This window comes from Odontomachus brunneus, unplaced genomic scaffold, assembly GCF_010583005.1.
Source record: "Odontomachus brunneus isolate Ranch 3 - 2012 unplaced genomic scaffold, Obru_v1 Obru_scaffold_013, whole genome shotgun sequence".
Taxonomy (NCBI): domain Eukaryota; kingdom Metazoa; phylum Arthropoda; class Insecta; order Hymenoptera; family Formicidae; genus Odontomachus; species Odontomachus brunneus.
Window position 1 is genome coordinate 3,294,376 of NW_022639463.1, and position 23,433 is coordinate 3,317,808.

Genomic DNA, 23,433 nt, shown 5'->3' on the forward strand with positions numbered 1-23,433 from the left:
TATATATATATATATATATATATATATATATATATACATATATATATATATATATATATATATATATATATATAATATGTTTGATGCATAAAATTAGTGGGATATTTCGGAGATTTTCATGTATACTAGCGAGGAAAATCAATAAAAAATGCTAGATATGTTATAACTTGTCCTGTAGGAAAAACGTATTTTTAAAAATTGACTTTGTAATTTCGTGGCCAATTTTCAGTTGATTCTTTTTTGGTGAAAATATTAAGGGATTGTTGTATTTTTTAAAATAAAAGTGTTATAGTTCGTATCTTAAAATAATTTTACAAGTGTCGCGAGACATTTAACGGGGTTGCGACTTATTTAATTATATATAATTGAAAGAAAAACAATGGATAAATTAGCATTAATTATACTTGGATATTATGTATTTACATAATATGTATTTAGATAATAGTGTATATATATTGTGTATAATACTATTACGTGAGATAGTGTATTTATAATTGGGATGATGAGAAAAGTCAATATATGAACAAAAAATTAATATTTAAAATATTACCAATGATCGAGATTTCTTTTGCGCGATTTAACAAATTCGAGATGAAGTAATACAAATGAAACTGCAAAGGTGAATTAAAGGGAGATCTGAGGCACGATTCATCGTGTATGGAATTCGTGTGCTACAAAAAACAAGAATTCCGAATTTATTGCCATTTGTGCTGTATAATACATTTATTTCACGTACATCATCAGCGCATACTCGCATCTGCGTGTCGTACATGATTGTTGCGGTTATAAAAATGCGCTTGATTATAATGCATAGAAAAGTCAACGCGATAATAGAAAAATCCGATCAACAGTTAGTCAAAGCCCCCTTTGAACGACACGTGGTTTTACGAGTGAAAAGCGACATTCATTATCGGCGTGTCTACCGGATTTTAAACGTCGAGATTGCCAATCGATGCGGTTGCCGGACTATCCCGCATTCGCGCGACTGTGCATGCCGTCCCCCGCGATTGTTAATATACACAATTTCTGTGATCATTAATGCGACGTGCTCTCGTAACGCTTTTTTTAATTATAGCTCTTTAGTTCGCGAAGTTTCTGTTAATAGTTGCAGCGACGCAGCGACTCGTACACCAAGTAAAAATTTCAAATTGTGCCTTACATTTCGCAAGAACAGCGTTTGTTCATCGCGAAGTCACGAACAGCTCACGATGAGCTCTTCCTCTTTTAATCTTCATTTTGGAAAAATATTAATTCCGGACAAGTTTTGACGACAAGTTCGTCGAGCTTCAGGCTCAACGTTTTCCCCCGACTTGCGTTCGAAGTCGAGAATAAGAGAGATAAAGAAAGAAAGAAAGAAAGAGAAGTATATATCGACCAAAATGTTTGAATACAAGGCACGTGTACACTTAGGTCGGCTGCGCTTAATTGACCAGCGAGCGACTTTCAGGAGAAGGAGTTCGGATTCGCGAAGGAAACGGCCGGGCTGCATTCCGTGATTTTTCGCTAACGTCTCGGTCTCGCAGCTCGCGCGTGCGCTGGTTTGTTATGCAGCATGTGCTCGCACTTGGGAATGTGCCGTTCCGCGGCGGCCTGGTTGAATCTCCTGCTACAGTGCGGACACTGGATGTAATCGCTGGTGTCGCTGGGCGGGGGTGGCGGTAAATCCTTCAGGCTGCCACCTGCCGCCAGGTGCGACTGCACCATCTTGGCGGAACGAATCGTCTCGATGAATTCCTCGTGCTTGCGCCGCCAGTTCGACTTCAGCCCCGGCTTCTTCGCACGCGACTGAAACGGCACGAGAAATGCGTGAGCGCCTTTGACTTTCCGTAGAACCGGAATGCGAGATCGACGATTTATTCCACGCGAGGATTTTCCTCGTGGTACTTTCTTTTTTTTCTCTTACTCTCCGCGCGTAACGCTGAGCTATGGGACGTATCGATGAATAATTCGCGGGAATCGAGTTTACATGCGCGCCCTTCTCTCCTCCGTGCCGGGCGAGTCGAGAAGCCCCGACGAAATTCGGAATTGAGGGAAATCGCTGACGAATCGAATTACGAAGTTATACCGGGATCCGTTATGGGTGAAAAAGATCAATCTCCGAATAGTCAAACTGAGCAGAGACTCAGGAAAGAGAAATTTCACGGGGGTGAGAGGCACGGGGGATGATAGATCGGGGCGAACGGGAAAAGAATACTGACCTCTTGTTTCTTGGCGACGCCTTTCTTCACGAAGGGCTCGAGCTCGGTTCCCCTGACGCGGAACGTCATCGCGTCGAACTGCTTTCTCTTCTTATTCGTCGTTTTCGCGCAAATCTGCTGGTGAAGATCGATTCGATCTTGCGCGAAGTTGCGTCCGCATGTGTGGCAGGCTACCAAGTTATCTCTGGAATCGACCATAAATTGATTCATATATCGCGAATTACGATGACCTTCCTCGTCGTTCTTGCTAAGGAAAATTAACATCTTGCATCGGTCGTCGTTATAAAAAGTTTGTTTATCCAAACAAATATAATCTTATCTTTAGTCCTCCCTTAGATTTTAATCCCTTAGATTTTAATCCTCTTTACACGACCTCAAGAAGATTCTTCTAAAACCAAAAGAAAAATATTCTAAGCACAATAAAATTAATTTTATTTTTTATCTACAGTATAAGAGTCATGTACTGTAACATACATTTTTTCTAATAAGAGTGCATTCTGTTTCAAGTAAATATATTCCTCTTATTTCAGGAAGAAAAAGTTAGAAAAAAGTTAACGTTAGGAACAAAATTAAAATATCTAATAGATTTCCGATTAATATATAGAACTCATTTCATTAGAAGGGGAACACTCTTTTGAAAGTTTTCATTTAGAATATAAGAGAATTTCCTGCTAAAAATAAGATTATATTCTTTTGAATGTTGAAATGAAGCATTTTGCAGGACTGTCGGAATGTGTTAGGAGTTAATTCTGTTCTAATTCCTCGAGTAACTGATTCTGCAATCCGTAGTTGCTTATTTCTTACTTCTTAATTGTCCTTTACACACCGCACAACTTCGGGCGAGAAACTTACGCGGAGTTGGTATTTCCCACGTTTCGCGCCGCGGACGGTCCTCTCGCCTGCGATCCACCGGAAACAGGCGTTTTGGCTCTCGTGGCCATTCTACTTTTCGTGCTGGAAGCTTGACTTTGCGTCGTGCCAGCACTGCCAAAGTTCGACGATACCGACGAGCTTGGTCGGCCCGTTGCACTCGAGGTTGTTTGATTTTTCTGAAGGCAAACGTGCAGAGATTAAATCGACAGCTAAGTAACGTCGAAATGTACCTCTACGAGACAGAAGCGCGGCTTTCGCGGGTGTGAAATTCATTTCTCGATAAAGTCGCATAATGTAGGTTACTTAGTTTACATCAGGCATTTAATCGTGTTACGCGAGTGAAGTTTATTAGCCGCCTTCATCAACCCCCTTTCGCGCAGCTAGCGGGCTTTTGAACGTTATAATTAACGCGCGGGCTATCTCGAATTTCTTTCTCGGCAAATTATATCTCCAAACATACTGATTGCGATTGTATGCGAAATAAATTATATGGCACGTGAAGGGACCGCGTAGCAATATGATTTGGCTTCGCATCGAATACCTGGCCGGCGTCCACTGATTGATTTTTTGAGCATGCACAATGCGAATTTCAATTTGGGAACGAGGCGGAAAATCCATGCGCGATTAACTGACCGGCCGGATTGGCGTCACGAGAGGGAGAAGAAGAAAGAGAGAGAGAGAGAGAAAGAGAGAGGCGACATTTTATTTTAACACTGCGCTTCAGAGCGCATTACTCTGCGCTGTCTTTTTTTCATCGCCGACTCGTCACGATTCGATCGAATAAATACGGATTTATTTCGACTCCAAAACGACAATAATGTCGAAACAAACTGCGCGCTGTTAGTAATAAAACTGCATGCCATTAAATCCGCTCGCTCTTTGAGCGATTTTTCAGGCAAGTCGCACAACAACGTTGCGTTCTATGATATTTTTTTCCCGGCGAAACTTCCGTTAAAGTATTCCGCGTTTGGTAAACTGAGCTTTAGAGAAAGTTACGGAATACTTTCTCTCTCTTTCTCTTTCTCTCTTTTTCTGTAAATTCGTGGGGATAGAATTTTTGTTGCATAATATATTGTATTATACTCTCTTGCAGTGTGTCAGTTAAAATGTTTTTGAATAAATCAGTAAAAGGAGCATTTCACCAATAATCAATGAATATTTATTGATTTTCAATTGAACACTCTCACTTTACTGTTTACAGTGTTGTACTTTTAACTGAACCACCCGGTTATAAGTGTAGCATTTCAGTGAAGAATATTCTGTGATTATACTTTAGAGAGCACTGCATCAGAAATTTCCCCTTTTCTTTTATTGGGACATTCCTGTTCTTTATCCTTTTTAATTAGGATATATTACAGCAATGAATTAGTAGCTTGTTTGATTATCTTCTTAGCCTGACAGCGTGAAAATTTCTACATGGATATTTCCCATGATTTCTTCAATTGTCCCGAACAGAATGGGAATATTTTAGTTGGACAAGCCAATAGAGTTACTTTCTACTTCAGTATATACCAGAAATATTCTCTACTATGTGTGCTGTTTCGTGAATTTAACTCGATTTGTATGTATGAGCGGCAACAATAGCACAAAGCAGGCTATACTTGGCTTATTTATCGCGCGGCTCTCGCACTGGTCAGTACCAGCTGACACGACAACCCACGAAACAGGTCCACTCCGATCACAAAGCTTCCATGTTGAGCCGACATGCCCGCTTAGTTCACGCGACAGAGATAACTCGAAAGAACGCTCGCGTTTTAGTGAAAGGATTCGGCAAAGAAGAGAAGAATCCGGTCTTACATCGTTCGAGGACCTCCTTATTGGCGTCACTTTTTTCGGAGGCGTCGTGTCGCTTTCTTTCGGTCGATCGTCCAGGTCGATCACAAAGGCGTCGGACTTTTTCGCGGAGGATTCGCGCGGCGAACCGTCCTGCTGAACGACACCGTCGACCGCGTCCATCGCTTCGGTCGTCGTTTTGCTTCCGATCGATTCCGCGGCTTTCGCGACGACCGGCCTTCTCGCCAGTCTCGCGTCTTGGTTCTTCGGCTCCGTGGATCCGCGCTGATGAGTGAAACAAATTACGAGAAATGAGATTAAAGTAACGCGTAGATCTTCATGTGAATAGGACCTAAAAATTAGGGACGTATTTTTTCATCATCTTTCTTCTTACTACACTGAGAGAAAAATTATATTAAAATTAACAAATATTTCCTTGATGGGTGTCATTAATATATTTACTTCTATATATCTACACTCTCTTTATTTAAACCAAATATTGTTTATTTAAATCAGGTAAACAATATTTGATTTAAATAAAGAGAAGGTAGATTCAAGTAAATATGTTAGTGGCACCCATCAAAGAAATATTTGTTGATTTTAATATAATTTTTCTCTCAGTATACAGATAGTTACACCATATATTTTCATAACAGCGTGGTCTAAAATATTCTCAAATGACAGAATTACAGTGTAAAAAGAGACAGAAAAAGAGACGACGGAGAAAGAGGAAACGACAATATCAAATACTATGAATCATTAAAGTATCAGATACGTAAAAAAGATACAAATAAATACCGCGAAGAATTGTATATTGCTGTCGCCGTGGTTTTTCAATTACACTTACCCTAGGAGCGACATGTCTATCGGGACTCTTAGAGGGAGACGAAGGGGCGCTTCCCCGTGTCGCTCGCGCGCTCGTTTCGTGCTGCTTCCTCGCGCTCGCGTCTGGACTCGGGCTCTTCGCGATCCTGGATACACAGGATTGAACTTTAGTTAATCTCGCGGGCTCATCCGCGCGTCTCGCTGCGCCGCTTGCGGAGATCGATCTTCTCGCATCGCCACTCTCTCGCGACGTTGAGGAACGCCAATTTGCAATCGCTGACCTTGACCTCTTCGCGGCGGTTAATCCGCTTTGTTCGCGACAATCGATCGACTTGCGGATGTCCTCGATGGATCGTAGAGGTTTCACCGGGATCGTCGCAACGTCGAGGTCCTCCAGGGACTTCAGCTTCGACGTTGCTTCGTCTGCGCGAGCTCCAATGTCTGCGGAGGAGTAATTCTCTCTTTTCCGCGCCTTCGTGCAACTCCAGTTCGTTCGCTCCTCTTTCCCCTTCTGGACTTCCTTCTCTGAGTCGAACTCGAACAATTGGCGCTTGCAGGTCGGTGATCGCTTCTGTGCCGATCCCGGCTTCTTATCGCTCGAGTTTCGATAGGTTTTCGTCATTTTCCTAGAAGAACGAATCACCATACTGGAAGTCGTTTTAAGATCGCTCTTCCCACGCGCGATCTTCCCAACTCTCGAGCCTCTGCCAGTCGGAGTTCGCAGACTCGATCTCAAAGTCGTATCGCTCGTTACTTCGCGAGAAGAGTCTACCGTCGACCTCGCGTTTAATTCTATGGCGGGGGCTTTCGTTTGCACGTCCATCGTTCGCAAGGAGATTTCTGAGAGTGAGCGGGCCGAATGCTCGGATCCGACGGAGTCGAGTCCTCGTGTCGCCGACTCCTGGATGGACAACGGTCCTACTCTCCCAGTATCTTTTTCTCCAGACTCGTCCTCTCGTCGCGTGAACATTGCCTTTGAAAATTCTCGCGCGTCTTTTGACTCCTCGAATTTACTCTCTGTGTTCACTTTACCGCTGGACAAGTCCGGCGAGCCTTTCCTCGCGACCAACACACTCTGGCGTTTGCGGTCTTTGATCGTATACGTGGCATATTTGGATGCGTAATTCCGATCCTCTCTCTGATCCGCGACTCTTCGGATGAACGTAGTCTTGGGGATGTCAGCGCCACGGCGAGCAGTTTTTCTTAAGGATGAGAATCGCGGTGAAGTTTCGAACTTCGCGCCATACTGCCGGCCGCAGTCTCTCTTCGGAGAAATCATCTTCCTTGAGGAAGTCGAAACGTTCGGAGATTCGATTCGACTCTTCGGCTGTTCCGGACTCGATGATTTCCTGGACCCGTGCGTGGAGCGCTCCATGCGATGGTCAGTCATGGTGATCTCTTGAATCTCCACGTCAACTTCCGTGGGAGTGATGCTTTTGCGCGAATACTCCGGTGTAGTTCTCTGTTTGCTGTCGACGGTCGGTGAGCTCGATTTTTGGGAGAGCGGAGAAACTTTGCACCGATTCCTCAATTGATGATCGTCTCTCACGGCTCGCGTGTTTATATTCTTGATGTCGCGCTTTGTAGACAATTGGTGATGCGTTTTGCGTTGTTCTTTCTGAGACTTCATGAATTTACGGACAAGCCCTGTCGATTGGAGAATATTGTCGAACTCCAGACCATACTTCAGGCTCACGATTGAGCTGGCTGAAGTGGCGGAGATGTCAGAGATCTTCGATGATCTGCGACTGTCTGATCGAACGATCGCACTGGAGACCTCGTTTCTCCTTGCACTCCTTTTCGTCTCACTTCTGCTCATCAGTGAACTCGGAGTGTATCCGATTCGCGTGAAACGAGCTTCTTTGTTCGTCGACGACGAAGCTTTCACGGGTTGTTTATAGGAAGTGTTCAAAGTACACTTGCGCCGTTTTAAGATACTTTTAGTGATGTCCATCGAACTTGACTTTGGCTTGATCAGCGTTATGGTGGCGGATCTTTCGGACTTTTTGGAGAAAAATTGCGGAGTCAAGGAGCGTTTCTCACGCGCAATTTCGGTGTATTTCCTGTCAAGCCTCCTGGAGGTTCCCTCGGTTCGCCTGCTTTGCTGCGTTAGTATTTCCCGATCGCGAGACGACGTGGATCCTCTTCCGTCGATCATCATAGTCGTGGCCGACTTTTCACCTTCTTTACAGAAGAATTCTGGACTCGTGCTTTGGCTCGCGCGTGTCTCACGTGTTTGTCGATCAGCTGACGCTGATTTGTAGTTGATATTTTTGCGATCAGTGCTGACAGTTGCACTGAATTTTCCAGAGTCTTTGAAGAAAGATAACGGACTTGAGGAGCGCTTTTCGCGCGCAATTTCGGTATATTTTCGATCGAGACTCTTTGAGGTTCCCTCGGTTCGCCTGCTTTGCTGCGTTAGTATTTCCCGATCGCGAGACGACGTGGATCCTCTTCCGTCGATCATCATAGTCGTGGCCGACTTTTCACCTTCTTTACAGAAGAATTCTGGACTCGTGCTTTGGCTCGCGCGTGTCTCACGTGTTTGTCGATCAGCTGACGCTGATTTGTAGTTGATATTTTTGCGATCAGTGCTGACAGTTGCACTGAATTTTCCAGAGTCTTTGAAGAAAGATAACGGACTTGAGGAGCGCTTTTCGCGCGCAATTTCGGTATATTTTCGATCGAGACTCTTTGAGGTTCCCTCGGTTCGCCTGCTTTGCTGCGTTAGTATTTCCCGATCGCGAGACGACGTGGATCCTCTTCCGTCGATCATCATAGTCGTGGCCGACCTTTCACCTTCTTTACAGAAGAATTCTGGACTCGTGCTTCGGCTCGCGCGTGTCTCACGTGTTTGTCGATCAGCTGACGCTGATTTGTAGTTGATATTTTTGCGATCAGTGCTGACAGTTGCACTGAATTTTCCAGAGTCTTTGAAGAAAGATAACGGACTTGAGGAGCGCTTTTCGCGCGCAATTTCGGTATATTTTCGATCGAGACTCTTTGAGGTTCCCTCGGTTCGCCTGCTTTGCTGCGTTAGTATTTCCCGATCGCGAGACGACGTGGATCCTCTTCCGTCGATCATCATAGTCGTGGCCGACCTTTCACCTTCTTTACAGAAGAATTCTGGACTTGTGCTACGGCTCGCGCGTGTCCCGCGCGTTTGTCGGTCGGCCGAGTTTGACCTCAGACCGACATCTGTTCGATCAACGCTCATAGTCACACCGGATTTTCCAGACCCTCTGAGGAAAAATGGCGAACTAGAGGAGCGTTTTTTACGTGTAATCTCGGCATATTTTCGATCGATGTTTGTCGTGGTTCCTTTGGTTTGTTCGTGTTGCTTCGTTAGTATTTCCCGATCGTGAGACGACGTGGATCCTCTTCCGTCGATCATCATGGTCGTGGCTGACCTTTTATCTTCTTTACAAAAGAATTCTGGACTTGTACTTCGGCTCACACGCGTCCCGCGCGTTTGTCGATCGGCCGATATTGACCTTAAATCGATACCTGCTCGATCAATAGTCGCACCGGATTTTCTGGATTCTCTAAGGAAAAATGGCGAATTGGAGGAACGCTTTTCGCGTGCAATCTCGGCATACTTTCGATCAACGCTCATTGTAGTTCTTTTGGCTTGCCTGTCTCGCTTCGTTAATATTTCTCGATTGCGTGATGACACCGTGTGTCCTCTGGCCCTTTCATTAACCATCATGTTCGTAGCTGATCTTTCGTCTTCTCTACCAAAGAATTTTGGACTCGTGCTTCGACTCGCGTGTGTTTCGCGCGTTTCCCGATCGATCAAAGTTGACCTCAAGCCGACATCTGTTCGATCAACGCTCATAGTCGCGCTGGATTTTCCGGGCTCTTTGAGGAAAAATGGCGAACTGGAGCGCTTCTTACGCGTAATCTCAGCGTACTTTTGATCGATACTCGTTGCGGTGTCTTCGACCCTCCCGCTTCGCTGCGTTAATATTTCCCGATCGCGAGACGACGTGGATTTACTTCTGTCGATCATCATGGTCGTGGCTGACCTTTCACCTTCTTTACAGAAAAATTCTGGACTCGTGCTTCGGCTTGCGCGTGTCTCACGTGTTTGTCGATCATCTGACGCTGATCTGTAGCCGATACTTTTGCGATCAATGCTTACAGTCGCGTCGGATTCTCCGGAGTCTCTGAAGAAAAATGGCGAACTGGAGGAGCGTTTTTCTCGCGTAATCTCGGCGTACTTTCGATCGATACTCGTCGTGGATCCTCTGGCTTCTTCGCGTTGCTGCGTTAATATCTCCCGATCGTGTGACGACGTGGATCCTCTTCGATCGATCGTCATGGTCGTGGTGGATCCCGCGCCTTCTCCGTCGAAGAATTCCGGACTCGTGCTTTGACTCGCGCGCGTTTCTCGATCCGCCGACGCCGATCTGAAGTCTATATTTTCGCGGGATCGCGGACTCACGCCACGTCTAATGATCATCTTCCCATCGGATGACAGCGATTTGTAGTAATTATCGAGCGAACAACTCCTCCAAGCTGCCGTAGTTGTGCCGACCTTCCCCGGGGAGCTTAGTCGACGTGTCTCGATGTCTGGGCTTTCCTCTCCTCGCCTCGTTTTGCTCACCTCGTCGTCGGCGATGCAAGGCCGACCGACCGCGCGAATCTTCGGCGGTGGGTCTCTCGCATTTTCGGGATTTCCCCGACCGCGCTCCCAGGCCCGGCTGCTTCCATTTCTTGCGCTGTCCGAGGAAGTCGCGTCGGTGATCTCGCTCCCTCTGAGAAGCGGCACACTCGTGAGAGCAAATGCGGGGGGATTTTCAAGCAAGGTCGCTAAGGAACGCGCTTATCCTCACAGCGGGCGAATTCTTATTTCTGCTCACAAGTGCCCAAAGCCAGCGATTAGCGATTCGACGTCGCGTCGGTTACTCGCTCTTCGCAACCCGCTTTTGTTAAGTCTGCTGCGCGCGAATTACGATTGTTAAACACAACGCACATACCGGGGCAATGAAGCTTGCGTACGGCCTCGAGTGTCTTCGAGTCATTCCCCCGCGGGGGGAAACTTTCTTTTCGTCGTCTCGTTGCGTCACGCGCACCAGATTAATCGGAGATTAATTACGTTCCCCCGCAGGCACAAGTTTGCGCACAATGCTCGTGAACTCTGCGAATTAGTCGTCCACCGTTCGTCCTTCTTCTCCTTTTTTAATGTTCGCTCTAGTTTTCGGCGATGAGGCGAGGGTTAGACGGACACGTATTAGAACAGAGACGAGATATCATATGGTATTATTGCTCTCTCTCTCTCAGTCGGATGTATCCGTTGTGCGTAACGGTCGTGGATAGTCAGCGATTGCAATTACGTTGCGTGGCGTGGAATTAATTCTGGCAAGCAGCGACGAATTCGTTACACTGGGGGGAAAAGTATCTGAGAAATAGCAAATATTTCTTCGGCAATTCTTAATAACATATATATTTACTTGTAGTAATATAATTTGTAGTAATAATATATTTTTCAAATAAGAAATATACACATCCTCTAGATATCTAGAAGAAAACATCGGCTTCTCACGAAAGCAACTGTTTTAAAGGGATGCTGGAGTCGACGACGAACTCGAACAGTGTCGATAATGCAGAGACGATCGTCACTAACATAATCACGCTATCCTTTTCGTATTTCTTGTATATACAGAACTTACATGAATATGTGTTGCTTTGTTTTATCATATTCAACGAAAAACCTAACCATATATGTGTAGAAATCTTTCTGCAAACTTTTTCGATATTCTTAAGCTTCAAAATGCAGATACGAAGGTAAAGCAATGTTCTTCAAAATTTTTCTGTTTGGAGCATCCACACTTTCGGTACATACAAGCTGCGGAACTTTTGGATTAGGCAAATATTACGCTGACAGCTTGAGATTTTACATTTAAAATTTTTTTTCGTTTTCGTCACATATCGAGCAATGCTTCTATTTATTTTTGCACGTACTTTCATTGCGTAAAAATATTTGTAATTCTGTGTAACTAATACGACGTAAAACTTGTTAACTTTGCAGAAAAATGTCAGTGTTCTGTCGGTAAAGTTTTCAGCTTCAGCATCCTCTTAAGTGAATATATCATTAGTGCTTACACCGAATAAATGTTTGCTATTTTTTGGATATTTTTTCTCTCAGTATAGCGAGACTGTCGATGATTGAAGTCCGTTATTATTTGTGGCCGCGCGATGATAGACCAAGTTTTCAACATATTCGCTACCAATGTTAAAAAAATTAATTGCCACCGTTTTGTTTTGTTTAGTGACTAAATAAATATATTACTGAGAAGATAAGATAGCGGCAATTACACTTTTTGATTGTAATTACCGAATATTTGATTGGTCTCATTTTATCTAAATTTTAGTTTCGTCAATCAAATTCTTTTTTCAGTGCACGAGCGCTGAACACCGCGTCTGGCATTTGGCAGCGATGGATGTTTTCTTCTTTATTTTTTTACATTGAAACTTGTCGCTCGATTGGGATTTCGTTTTGCGACAATAAGCTGCGGCGTCGCGCGAAAAAGCGGCTTACCTGGAATTTGATCGAGCTGGCAGCATCTGTTCCGTTCGCCTTTTCGTCGCGGCGCCGGTCGTGGTGGGCTGTTTCGGCGCGTTGTTGTTGCTCCTCTTTGCATTCGCGTTCTTGAATCGCTCGAGTCGTGCCTCCGCTTGCGTCAATTTCTTCGTGACGCTTCTCTTCGGGAGTTTGTCGGGTACGTCCGCCATAAGGTATTCCGGAAACTCCTCGCTCTCCAGGTCGTTTCTCACACGATGCTTCAGGCTCTCATCGAATCCCATCAGGTGGATCTTCGCCATCATGCGATTACTCTCTATCGTCTCCTGGTCTAATACTTCCTCCTGTTGTACGCAGAGTGTCGGTACACATTAGTCGATAAGACTTAACACAGCAATTCTCTCTTTGGAAAGAAATAAAATATCCGATACGTCGTTGTATGAAGTTACACGGCGTATTGTATTGAGCAACAGAAATCGAGTAAAAGGAACTAAACTTCAGGATTACGCAATTTTGTTACACAAACTGTAATTGAAACAGATCGTAGTATAAGAATTCAATCAAATCGACAAGCTAACGTAGGACTCTAAGCTGAAAATGTAGCCTGGTAGAAGCCTAATGAAACTGAAACGCAGTTATAATGTATACAAGGTATAGATATTCTTTTAAACTCTCTCTTCTAGAGAAAGAGAGAGAGGAAGAAAGTATCTAACTGTATAGTGGGAGCAACACTACCTTCAGTTAGAAGGTTAAATCAATCAGACGATATATTCAACTGATAATCTGTTAAGTCGAGCTTTATAGTCACTTCATGTAGAATTAAAATTTAAAAAACAGATTAAATACACGGAGAGAATATTATAGTTTTCTTTTTTGTGTAAATTATTTTCAATTTTACTATATTTTTAATAGGAGTAAGAGTAGGCTGTTAATATGGTTGATCTTGCTAAGGAATATAGTAAATTTCGCTAAGAATATTAAAAAGATTATTTTTGTATCTGGAATTGTTTTGTGAGAAAGCAAAACGTGCAAGCGGCGATTCAATTTTTTAATTGCATTTATCACATTTGGTCGATTTTATTTTAATCAAATTTTGCTTCGGTGCACCAAATCTTCGTTTTGACAGAAAAATCTTTTTTTCCGTGTAGTATATTCGTTATAAAATTCTCTCCGCGTGTGTGCAAATCAGAGATGAAAGGAACATGGAAATTTTGTTGTAAGAATTAGAGAAGATGTAGTTCATAGCCTTGAGATTGAGTTTGTTTAACTCGACTGATCCTTTTTTGTAGTGCGAGGGTAAGAAGCCACTTCGCTAAACCAACACCGCTTCTTACCAACCTCATTGTCAAGATCGTGACGATGATGTCCGTTGACGACGCGGTTCTCACTGCCGAATTCGTCCTCGTCATCGTGACGGTGTACGGATGGGCCAAATGACTCGCGAGTGACTTCCTCGCGATAAGAAACGACAGGCTTGCCGCCGTTCACGTTGCTGTTGACGTCCGCACGTGCCACGCGTTTCACGTTGACGGACTGTCGATTCACCGTCGTCAGATTACCGTTTCGCTGCGTCGTCAGGCCGTTCGTTGCTTGCTTTCGCAGCTTGTTCTCCAGCGGCTCGAGAGGGTAGCTCCTGTCGATCCCCTTCACGGTGGTCTGCCGCCTCTCGTCGAACATTTGCCTCACCTTGCGACAATCGATCGTACATTGTAAATTTCTCCGCGTCGGCTTTGTAGACAATGTCATAAGCGTTTCCTTTCAAACTGACACATTGACAATTGCATTCCATTCCATTAATTGCACGATAGTTTAACCGACGATATTAAATAATCAAAGTTATGGTCAAGTAAATATAATCCAAACGGCATATATCCCCCGAAAAAATACAATCTTGTCTTTAGCGGAGGATCCTCTTACATTGCCTTCAAGAGGATTCCTCTAAAACCAAAAGAAAAATATTATAATAATGCAAACAAGAACTCTAATTGCAAGGTGCTAATTCTGTATTCTAAATTATGAGTAGATTGTTAGTGGGAAATTTACTAGATATTATTCTGACCTTTTTCAATTAAAAATAATATGTTTTCTTAGAGTAAAATACTTTTTTACTAGAAGAAATTTCTGTTAAGAACAAGACTTGTATCGCAGAATATTTTCTTTTTGGTTTTAGGAGGATCCTCTTGAGACAATATAGAATTCTGCTGAAGATCTTTCGAATGTATCTTTTACCTCGTGTCATACGATTTGGTTGGCATTACATGTTCTTTGCTTGTGTCAAATACATGTATTATTGAGAAAGCGAAACACACATGTTAAATCATCAGGTTGCAACTACTAAACATTTGGTCGATCTCATTTCCGCCGAATTATGATCGGTGTACCAAATTTTCGTTTCGACAAAATCCTCTTTTTAGTGCAACACCTGTCTTTCATCACGACACTTTCATGAGGGAAGTTAAATTTCCTCGATCACACAGTTCACTAAAACCTGCCCACTAAAATAGACGACAGTTCTGATCGTTTCTCCCGAAATCGCGCCCGGAGACAGACAAGACACGCGATGAAAATACAAAGACGCCAGGCGAGACAAGTTATTCGATCTCTCACGCGTAGGTGACACATACGCGGCATTAACGATTACTTTCCGCTTGCGCGGAGGTTTGCACTTACCTTACCGCCTTGCGAGGTCGAGGTCGTATGAGTCGTCGTAGTGGTTCTAGTCATGGAGCCGTGATTGGAACCGTTGGAACCGGCGCTACCGCGTTGCACCACCTGATAGGCCCTCTGCTGCTGCTGGTCGTACAGCTGCAGCAGCTTCTGCTCCTTCTCCTGCAGCTGCTTCTGCTGGAAGCGGGCCTGCGTCGCCATGTAATTCGCTTTGAATTTCAGCATGTCGCGCAGAAATGCGGACCGACGTTTGCGCGGTTAGAACGTCGGCTCGCATGCGACGGCTGGCTGCCGACGACGACGACGACGACGACGACGACGACGAATCGTCGGTAGTGGTCTATCGCGCGCGCCGGTCTCTACTACCGCGAAGCTATAGCTAGGCAATGCATATGCACAGAGCACGCTGCCTCATCGATTCTCCTCTAACCTACATGCGAGGGGGTTAGTAAACTCGTTATTACGCTAAAGCGGATGATCGTACGTCCCTCGCTCGCTTCGAACTCTCTCTCTCTCTCTCCCCTTCTCCCGCTTTCGCGCCCCGTTCGATGTTTCGGTCCTTTGCACTCCCGACTGTCGGTGCCATGCTCAATTATCAGGGATTATAGGCGACTAAATTAATCAATATATTTTGCGAATAAGATTCGCCGATTGTGAGTTGTATTTGAACGATGACAGAAGAAGTTAGGGAAGAATAAGCGTGTGATATTGCTGTTCACTGTGAGATTTAGAATTTTTGGTTTAGAATTATTTTTGGGGATGAAAATTTCGAAGTGGCGGAAAATTTCTCGTGATTTGCAAGTGACAATTACGAGAGAGATAAAAACAGGATAAGTGATCTGCTAATTATGAAGGACTGGATAAATAATTAAATGCTGTATACACGGCACCATAGATGTCTGAACATTTCCTAGATCGAAAGTTATATGATTTTCGACCTTACACATAACGCTTGAGATTGAAAATTGCATAAGTAATTATAGTGGCTTTTTTAACTGCAATGGTTTCAATCTTATTCGTGTATACGCATAAAGCCCAAAATCGTAAACTCTCGATCTGGGAAATGTTCGGGCATCAATGGCACCGAGAAAATGTGTACCGAAAAAAAACCCTCGGTTATGGGAACAAAAGCACGTTTGTTTGATGATCGTTAGGCAAGCAGATCGAACAGTTACCGTCGTATATCGTTTCTCATTATTTGTTATTTTAGCCTGAGATACACATTCGTTCTTGTCTATCTGGTTAGCTATGTCGCCATTACAGAGGTGTTGCTCAGAACAGCAAATTGAAAGTAACGAATCGTTCGTTCCCACTACGGGGTCATTCGCTGTCCCATATCAACAAACCACTTGGTACTAGTATTTTGTCGACTCAGCAAAACTTTTTCACTCGGTCTCGGTGTAGCTGTCGATTCAGTGGGAAATACAATTTCGACAGGACGAGTCAGAAATCAATCGCGGCTTAATAATCACGCGGCGGCTTCTAATCGCATATCCCTTCGATCGTTGCATCGAGCAATCAGGTATACCACTAATTGATTCGTTCCTAATGAACCCGCCGTATCGGGTCGCTTTGGCACTGCATAACACACAGCTGCAGACGCAAATTCGAGATTCAGCAACGGGGGGTAATTAATAACGACAGCGAAACGCTGATCGATTATGTCGTCGACGATCGCGGGTCAATGAGAGCGATTTCGCGGGTGCGCTGTGTGGAATCGCATTCGCGTTGCGGATTGCGTTATCATCGCGGTGAGAAAGAAGGGTGGCGCGGTAGAGTATCGCGGTTGAAATCGCGTTTCGCGCGTAGGCACGCACTCGCGTTATACCCGAGATTCGAGAAGTCGACGACTCTGACACACATGACCATATATAGGGCAAGCAACATTCTCGTTTCTCCCGCGCGCACGTCGCTCGCGGTTTCTCCTTTTCCGCTTCGGGATATACAGTCGATAAGCGTGCGACGTGTCTTACGAAATGTTCGACGTTGACCCGCTTTAACGGTCACCTACTTGCATCCTCTCTCTCTTCTCTTTCTCGTTGTGATCGTTCACTTCATCGCGACTGTTATAGGTATTCATAGCCCGATCTTGCATTTAAGACCGTTCTAAATTCACCATCAGACATTTCATAGCCAATAAAATGATCCGTACAACATCTGGAGAGATAAACTTAAGACGATCCCTTTAATGTAATACTCAAAAAAGTATAGTCTCACCCTCAGCGAGATCTTTTTACACATGGCCTCGAGAGGATTCTTCTAAAATCAAGAGGAAAACATTCTAAGCACAATATTCTTCAATATTCAGAGGAATATTTCGTCTCTTTTATCTATAGTACAAGTCTAGCTACTAATTTCTTCTAGTAAAACATTTTGCTTCAAATAAATATATTTCTTTTAAATATATTCAAATAAGTATGTTTCTCTTGATTAAGGAAAAAAGAACATTGGAATAATATCTAATAGATTTCTAACTAATAGTTCACATTATTAGAAGAGAAACACATTGTTGTTCTCGCTTACAATATGGGATTATAGGAGAAAACACTTTGCAACTAGAGACTCCTGTTTTCAACAATTCTTTTTAAGTGTTAGGAACTCTGTTTAGAATGATGGATATACAAAACGATAACATCACAGCCTAAATTTCAATCTAAATCAATATGAATTAATAAAATAACGGTTGATGTACAATTAAATTTCAGGCTGAACATAATAAATGTAGTTTTCATCTGTATTTCAAATAGCATTTTAAGCGGCATTCCCCTTTTGGTTTTGGAAGAATTCTCTCGAGGCTAATATATAACAGGATCCCGCAAAGTATGAGATTATATTTTTTGGATGGAGATCTAACTATGAAATATATAAGTCTTGATGTAGCATATTTGTCGAGACTGAAATCTTTACCATGCTCTCCAAATTAGTGAACGTGGAGTCGTATTCCTGAGCCGCCCATGTTTGCGCACCCATGGAGACTCCACGTGCGCCCAACCGTTGCGACCGGATGTGCATCTCCTGTAGCTTTCACGATCGATCTCCCGTTTGAATGTCGTCGCGTCCGCGTGCGTCCCGAGAATCCTCGCGCGAATCCTTTTACGTCGAAAACTTCGGTGCAGTCTTCTTGAGTCACGAGTCACCGACATTTCGGATCGTTTTTAAGGTCCACTGATAGTCGTCTCGGTGTTTCTCGTTGAGGCCCATCGTTCACATTTTCGGTCGACACATTTACTTATTTATTCGTGACGTTTAGTTCTTCGGTAAATTTCACAGGTAGGAGGACTCGGAAGCACGAATCGGGGGCTTTTGATAAACGAGAGAGAACGCGACGCGATCTTGAGCACAAGCCTGCATATTGTAACGATGACAGACGTCAGCTTGTGGAGGTAGAGGTCGTGACGCGATATGTCAAGTTCACAGTCTTTTCTCCTCGAACTTTGAGGGCGAGGACTCGCGCTCAACAGGCAGGCTCAAGCGTTATTAAAGTGTTGCCGTATTAAGTTCGCTTATCGAAGTTTCACTTAAGATTCGCGTGCGCCGCCCCACGCTGTTTTCAAGCTAAAGTTTAAACTTGACGATTATTTTGGGAGACGCCTTTGTATGTAACGTGAACTATAGGTAATTGAGTAAAATTTTCCTCAAACAGGATGTTTTAGAATGCAACCTAGATATGTGTCCGGGAATTTTGCACTCACGCCGTATTTTACGTCATCGCCTGAATTCCCCGTCGCGCAGAAACATTCACTTTGCGATGTGGTTATCACAGAGAGGTGATGTCGCCTTCTTCGCGGATTAGCAGCTTAAGAATCAGAACCTTACGTGATATCGCGACACACCTTGTTGTACGTGGTTGAGCTTCGATCGGCCGCTGACGCGATTAAATTTGCCACGAAACAAGCCGAATTGCGTAATGGCTGCGTTCAGGAAACACAACGCTCGAGTGAGCGCTCAATGTGTTATTGGAATATTCTTTCGGATCTAAGAGAATACACGATAATCACTCAGCGGTTGAATAGCCTGTTGTGTTTTCCGAAATGTGACTGTGATGTCGAGAACGTCGGGACGACGCGTAGGCACGGCTGATACGAAAGCAGTTGAATGTTTCTACGGTCAATCGCGCGGTTAATCGCGAGATGACTAATCGAAAGGACACGATTAGCCGGGACCGGTTGATTTAACGATCATCGGCCGACGCGCGTACATTGTGCAGCCGACATTGTGCTGCGGCACTATGAATGTTGCCATCACAACTGCGTTGTTACCAACTACGGTGTGCGGACAGTCCAAGTATCGCGCATGTCCGTCTCTCGTTTCTACCCTTACGACTGCGATGACAGTCTCCGCGAGCGAGTGGGTGGATTGGTGGACGATCGAAAAGAAACCGCGCACGTGACCGAGTTCCAAGTGTCGATTTATATCGATTCGCTTCAGTAGTTTAACTATGGTTCTTTCGCCCTACACGCGCACAACATCCCCGCCCTCAGCGAGCGCTCCCGCGAACAGCAATGGCTGTTTCAACTTTATTCTTTCGGGCAAATTTTAAATTGGCGATAAATAAGAAGGCACTTACACTTTATTTCGCGGCATTATACCTCACTCAGTTAGGACAAATTTATTCGAGCGAAGTGTATCGCGCGCGCGCTCGCGAGGAAAGTCGATGTTACCTGGAAATTTCGTCCGGAGTACAAAGTTCAAGGTTGGGAAGAGTAATGGAGGTGATCTTGGAAATTGATATAAACGAGTCGTACGTTTGGCAGTTGGTTTATCAAGATTTATTACTTCCTTGTCGCTTTCATAGACCTCGCGCCCGCCGACGCGGAAGATCGGCCGTTTCGACGAGTTAATATCAATTTGCGTCAATAAGGACGAACCTTATCGCGGCTGCAATCGCGCGCCGGGCAGACAAGATTGCTTGTCGAAGTAGAGGAATTGACTGACTGTCTCATTAAAAATTCTAATTGTATTCGACGCGAGGCGTTCTCACGTTCTCGGGCCGCCCTTGATAACTTCAGTGCGTTGTTCGGGCCCGCTGAAGGCATATTTTATGCACCGCGTCTCACATCGACTTTAATAGCGGTAGTAGCGCACCCGCCGTTGCGTCGAGAATGAGCTTCTGAGAAAAATCGTTGCGATGCTCGCCGTTGCGAGGCGGCCCGTTCGCGTGACGCCCACCAACTTCACAATATTGCCGCGTTCTATTATCGTAAATAAAAAAAAAGGAAAAAAGAAAAAAAAGAGAAAGAAAGGATCAACTCTGCGCACGTGGTGTATCTACTTTGATTCCTCCGCTGAAATTCCACTTTCCGCGCGAAATTGTATCTTCCCCGTCGGAAGATGCCGCGAGCTGCCGCGAAAATCGGTTGTCTCCGTGAGAACGCGGGCGATAACCACGCCAGTTTCCGCCTTGGAAAGATCGACTCGCGCGCACAGCGACGTTTAATAAGCAACATAATTCCTTCCGGCAGCTTAGCAACGAACAGCCCCAAAAGATATAATCTTATTCTTAGCGAAAATCCTCTTACATATGGTCTCGTGAGGATTCCTCTGAGAAACCAAGAGGAAAGTATCTTAAAAATAAAAAAAAAAAAACTCTAGACGCAAGGCGCTATTCTCTGTAATCACATATTCCAAGTGAACCGAAAGTGTATTCCTCTTCTAGTGGAGAGAACTACACTGAGGAAAAATACTTGAAAATTTATGTGTGTGAGACAAGAATTTATTTCATAGAAATAAATTTTATATCTTATACAAATTTTCAAGTATATTTCTCTTTAGTATAGTATAATCGGGAATCTATTAGATATATTATTCTACACTGAGAAAAAGGTTTTATTAAATAATAATTCTCTTTATTCTTGTTATTCTCTTTATTTAAAATTTAAATGTTTGACACTTTTTTAATTTAAAAATGCTTGGTATATATTTGTCATTATAATAACACGGAGAAATAATTATTTTAAATTATGTGATTAAGAAAATTATTTTTAATTAAATTTTATTATATGATGTAATAGTAAAAATAATCTTATATGCATATTACTACTATACGGAAAAAAATTTTAGTTTGTGTAACTGAATGGGAATCAGACGAAAGATTCGCTGACGAGAAATAATATCACTGTTACTGTGACCGAAAACATTCGTCTGAACATTCAGCCGCATTAAAACTCGATTGAGGTAACTGAGAGCAATTGGCTGTTCCTACAACCGAGTTTCTCATCAGGTTCCCAGATAACAGAAAATTCAGTCACACTAACGGAATTGTTTTTCTCGTGTGCCATTTTCGTGTTAGAACAAAAAATATGGTTGGGACCAGAAATAATAATAATTATAGCTTCAATTAGATCGATCATTTCTTTCTCTCAGTGTAACTTTTGTTCCTTTTGAATCAAGAGGAACATGTTTATTTGAAGCGGAATATGTCCTCTCGGTAAAAGGAATTTTTTTTATTGAGAACAAGACTTGTACTGTAGATGAAAGACGAAATTTCTTTAACATGAAGAATATTGTGCTTGGAATATTTTCCTTTTGGGCTTTAGGGGAATCCTTTCGAGGCCATACGTGTAAGAGGATTTCCGCTAAAGATACGATTATATTTTTTTGGGGTGAGCCATTTTCCCGATGCTGGATACAGACGAATACGAGCGCGATCGGGCGTGCAATTTTCGCCGGGCCGATCGTCGCTCGTGTTTGATTTCGCGCGGGAGTACACAGTCCGTTATTTGGAAATTACCTATTTATACATCTGCTCGTCACTCGGGCGACCCGCGAAATATCGATCCCCCTGTGCGAGGTCTGCGCAGGGTTGGCAGGCGCTTTGGAAACGAGGCTACGACGAATTCAAAATTTATTGTTCGTGAGAGGCGGGAGGAGAGACGCGTAGAAATGCCGGGCCGCAGGTTACTCTTCGCGATTACGGTGCTCGACAGACCGAGAACCAATCATTCGCACGACCGGCGACGCTCTCGGGGAACCTTGAACTTTGCATTTCGGTCGGCGACCGAATTTCTGCGCGCAACCGTGCGAGCGTGTCCGATTTCGCGTTCGATCACTTCGCCGATCGCGACTATCTAATAGTAAATTCGACTGCACGATTTGCGCCCCGGCAGGCAGCCTTGCGTGAATCGATACGGCAAATATATGCTATTACATATAAGCGGTTTGATCAATGAAATCAAGATAAAGCTCGGAATTAATTCTGTCAGAATTCTGTAGAAGCCGGATAATATCGAACCGATGTTCCAATTTGTGGTTATTAGCTTGGCACTTGAAAACTCTTTTTCTAATAAAAAATTCTAATATAATCTAGCTTATAATTATAATATAATAATAGAAGTACAACGTAAATATTAAATAAATATTATTAATTGATTGGACAAAGCAATATATATAATAATATAAAAATATAATAATAATATAATAATATAAAAATAGAAATATATGTAGAGCAATAAGGTAATAATAAAAATAGCCAGATAGTTAAGTACCGAGGAGATATTGTAGTTAAAATTATATTCCTTTTTAGAATATTTCTTGTGAAGCTAGATTGAAATAGTAATATTCATTATTACAGAATAGTAAATTTGACGACCTACCGAAAATACAATATAAAAACATCTAATCGATACTCCAATTTGCAATTATTAACTGAGCCACTTGAGAACACTCTTTCTTTTCCAAAATAAATAATCTAGCTTACAAGAGCTTACCGTAAATATAATATAAATTAAATATTAATTGATATTAATATTAAGTACCAAAATAATAATAATAATGCAGAAATAGAAATGTATATAACAATAAAGCAATAATAAGTAGTAATATAAAAATAGTAAATTTTCACGATCTACCGAATATACAATACAAAAAACATGCAAATAATTTTGTAGTAAAGAGTCAAACATTTAAGAGTAATTAACATTTTTAAACACACATATATCCGTGCACTGAAAAAAAAAGTTTGGTAATACTTACCAAATGCGTTTTACCATATCATTTGGTAAATAGTAACCAATATAGTAACCAATATAGTAAATATTATCAAATGTTTGGTAATAATTACAAAATTTTTTAATAACATTAACTTTCATATAGTAATATTTACTTCTTATATATAGTTGATACTATTTTATTAAATGTAGTAATACAACACAGGCTGGATAATTATAATTATTATTAAAAATTTCAACTAAATTTTTGTAATCTTAGACTATACAGAACTATGACTGAAAAATTATATACACTGAGAAAAATTTTTCAGTCATAGTTCTGTATAGTCTAAGATTACAAAAATTTAGTTGTAATTTTTACCACAATATTCTCCCCGTGTACTGGAAGTAAAGAATCACTAATGGCACCCATCTGCCATCTGTTACCGCTTTTCGTAGCAGCCAATCTCGTGTCAACTGATCTAGTCTTTTACTTTTCCGAGGTATTATGTGCATTAATTATGACGCTTGAGCACCCTCGGATACTCCCGGAAAAATTTTAAAGAACTCGGGTATGTCTAAGGGACACTCGTTGGCGATATCGACACCATCCGCTATTCACCTACTCCCCTCGGAGTCAACGTGC

General features: G+C 42.9%; 1 protein-coding gene across 2 annotated transcripts in view; it reads right to left on the reverse strand.

Annotated features, from left to right (window-relative positions):
- Window positions 1–647: 647 nt before the first annotated feature.
- The window catches only part of LOC116840916 (serine-rich adhesin for platelets-like), a 32,645-nt gene continuing 9,859 nt past the window's right edge, over window positions 648–23,433 (reverse strand). Inside the window, exons 3-10 of one of the 2 annotated variants that reach the window (XM_032808256.1) lie at window positions 14,866–15,051; window positions 13,534–13,881; window positions 12,214–12,539; window positions 5,692–5,815; window positions 4,869–5,129; window positions 3,051–3,247; window positions 2,199–2,382; window positions 648–1,785 (exon numbers count right to left, since the gene is read on the reverse strand). In XM_032808256.1, coding sequence (XP_032664147.1) covers window positions 1,504–1,785; window positions 2,199–2,382; window positions 3,051–3,247; window positions 4,869–5,129; window positions 5,692–5,815; window positions 12,214–12,539; window positions 13,534–13,881; window positions 14,866–15,051 — 1,908 coding nt within the window. In that variant the 3' untranslated portion in view covers window positions 648–1,503. Of the gene's footprint in view, window positions 1,786–2,198; window positions 2,383–3,050; window positions 3,248–4,868; window positions 5,130–5,691; window positions 10,430–12,213; window positions 12,540–13,533; window positions 13,882–14,865; window positions 15,052–23,433 lie in introns of both variants that reach the window. The other variant, XM_032808255.1, reaches the window with a different exon arrangement.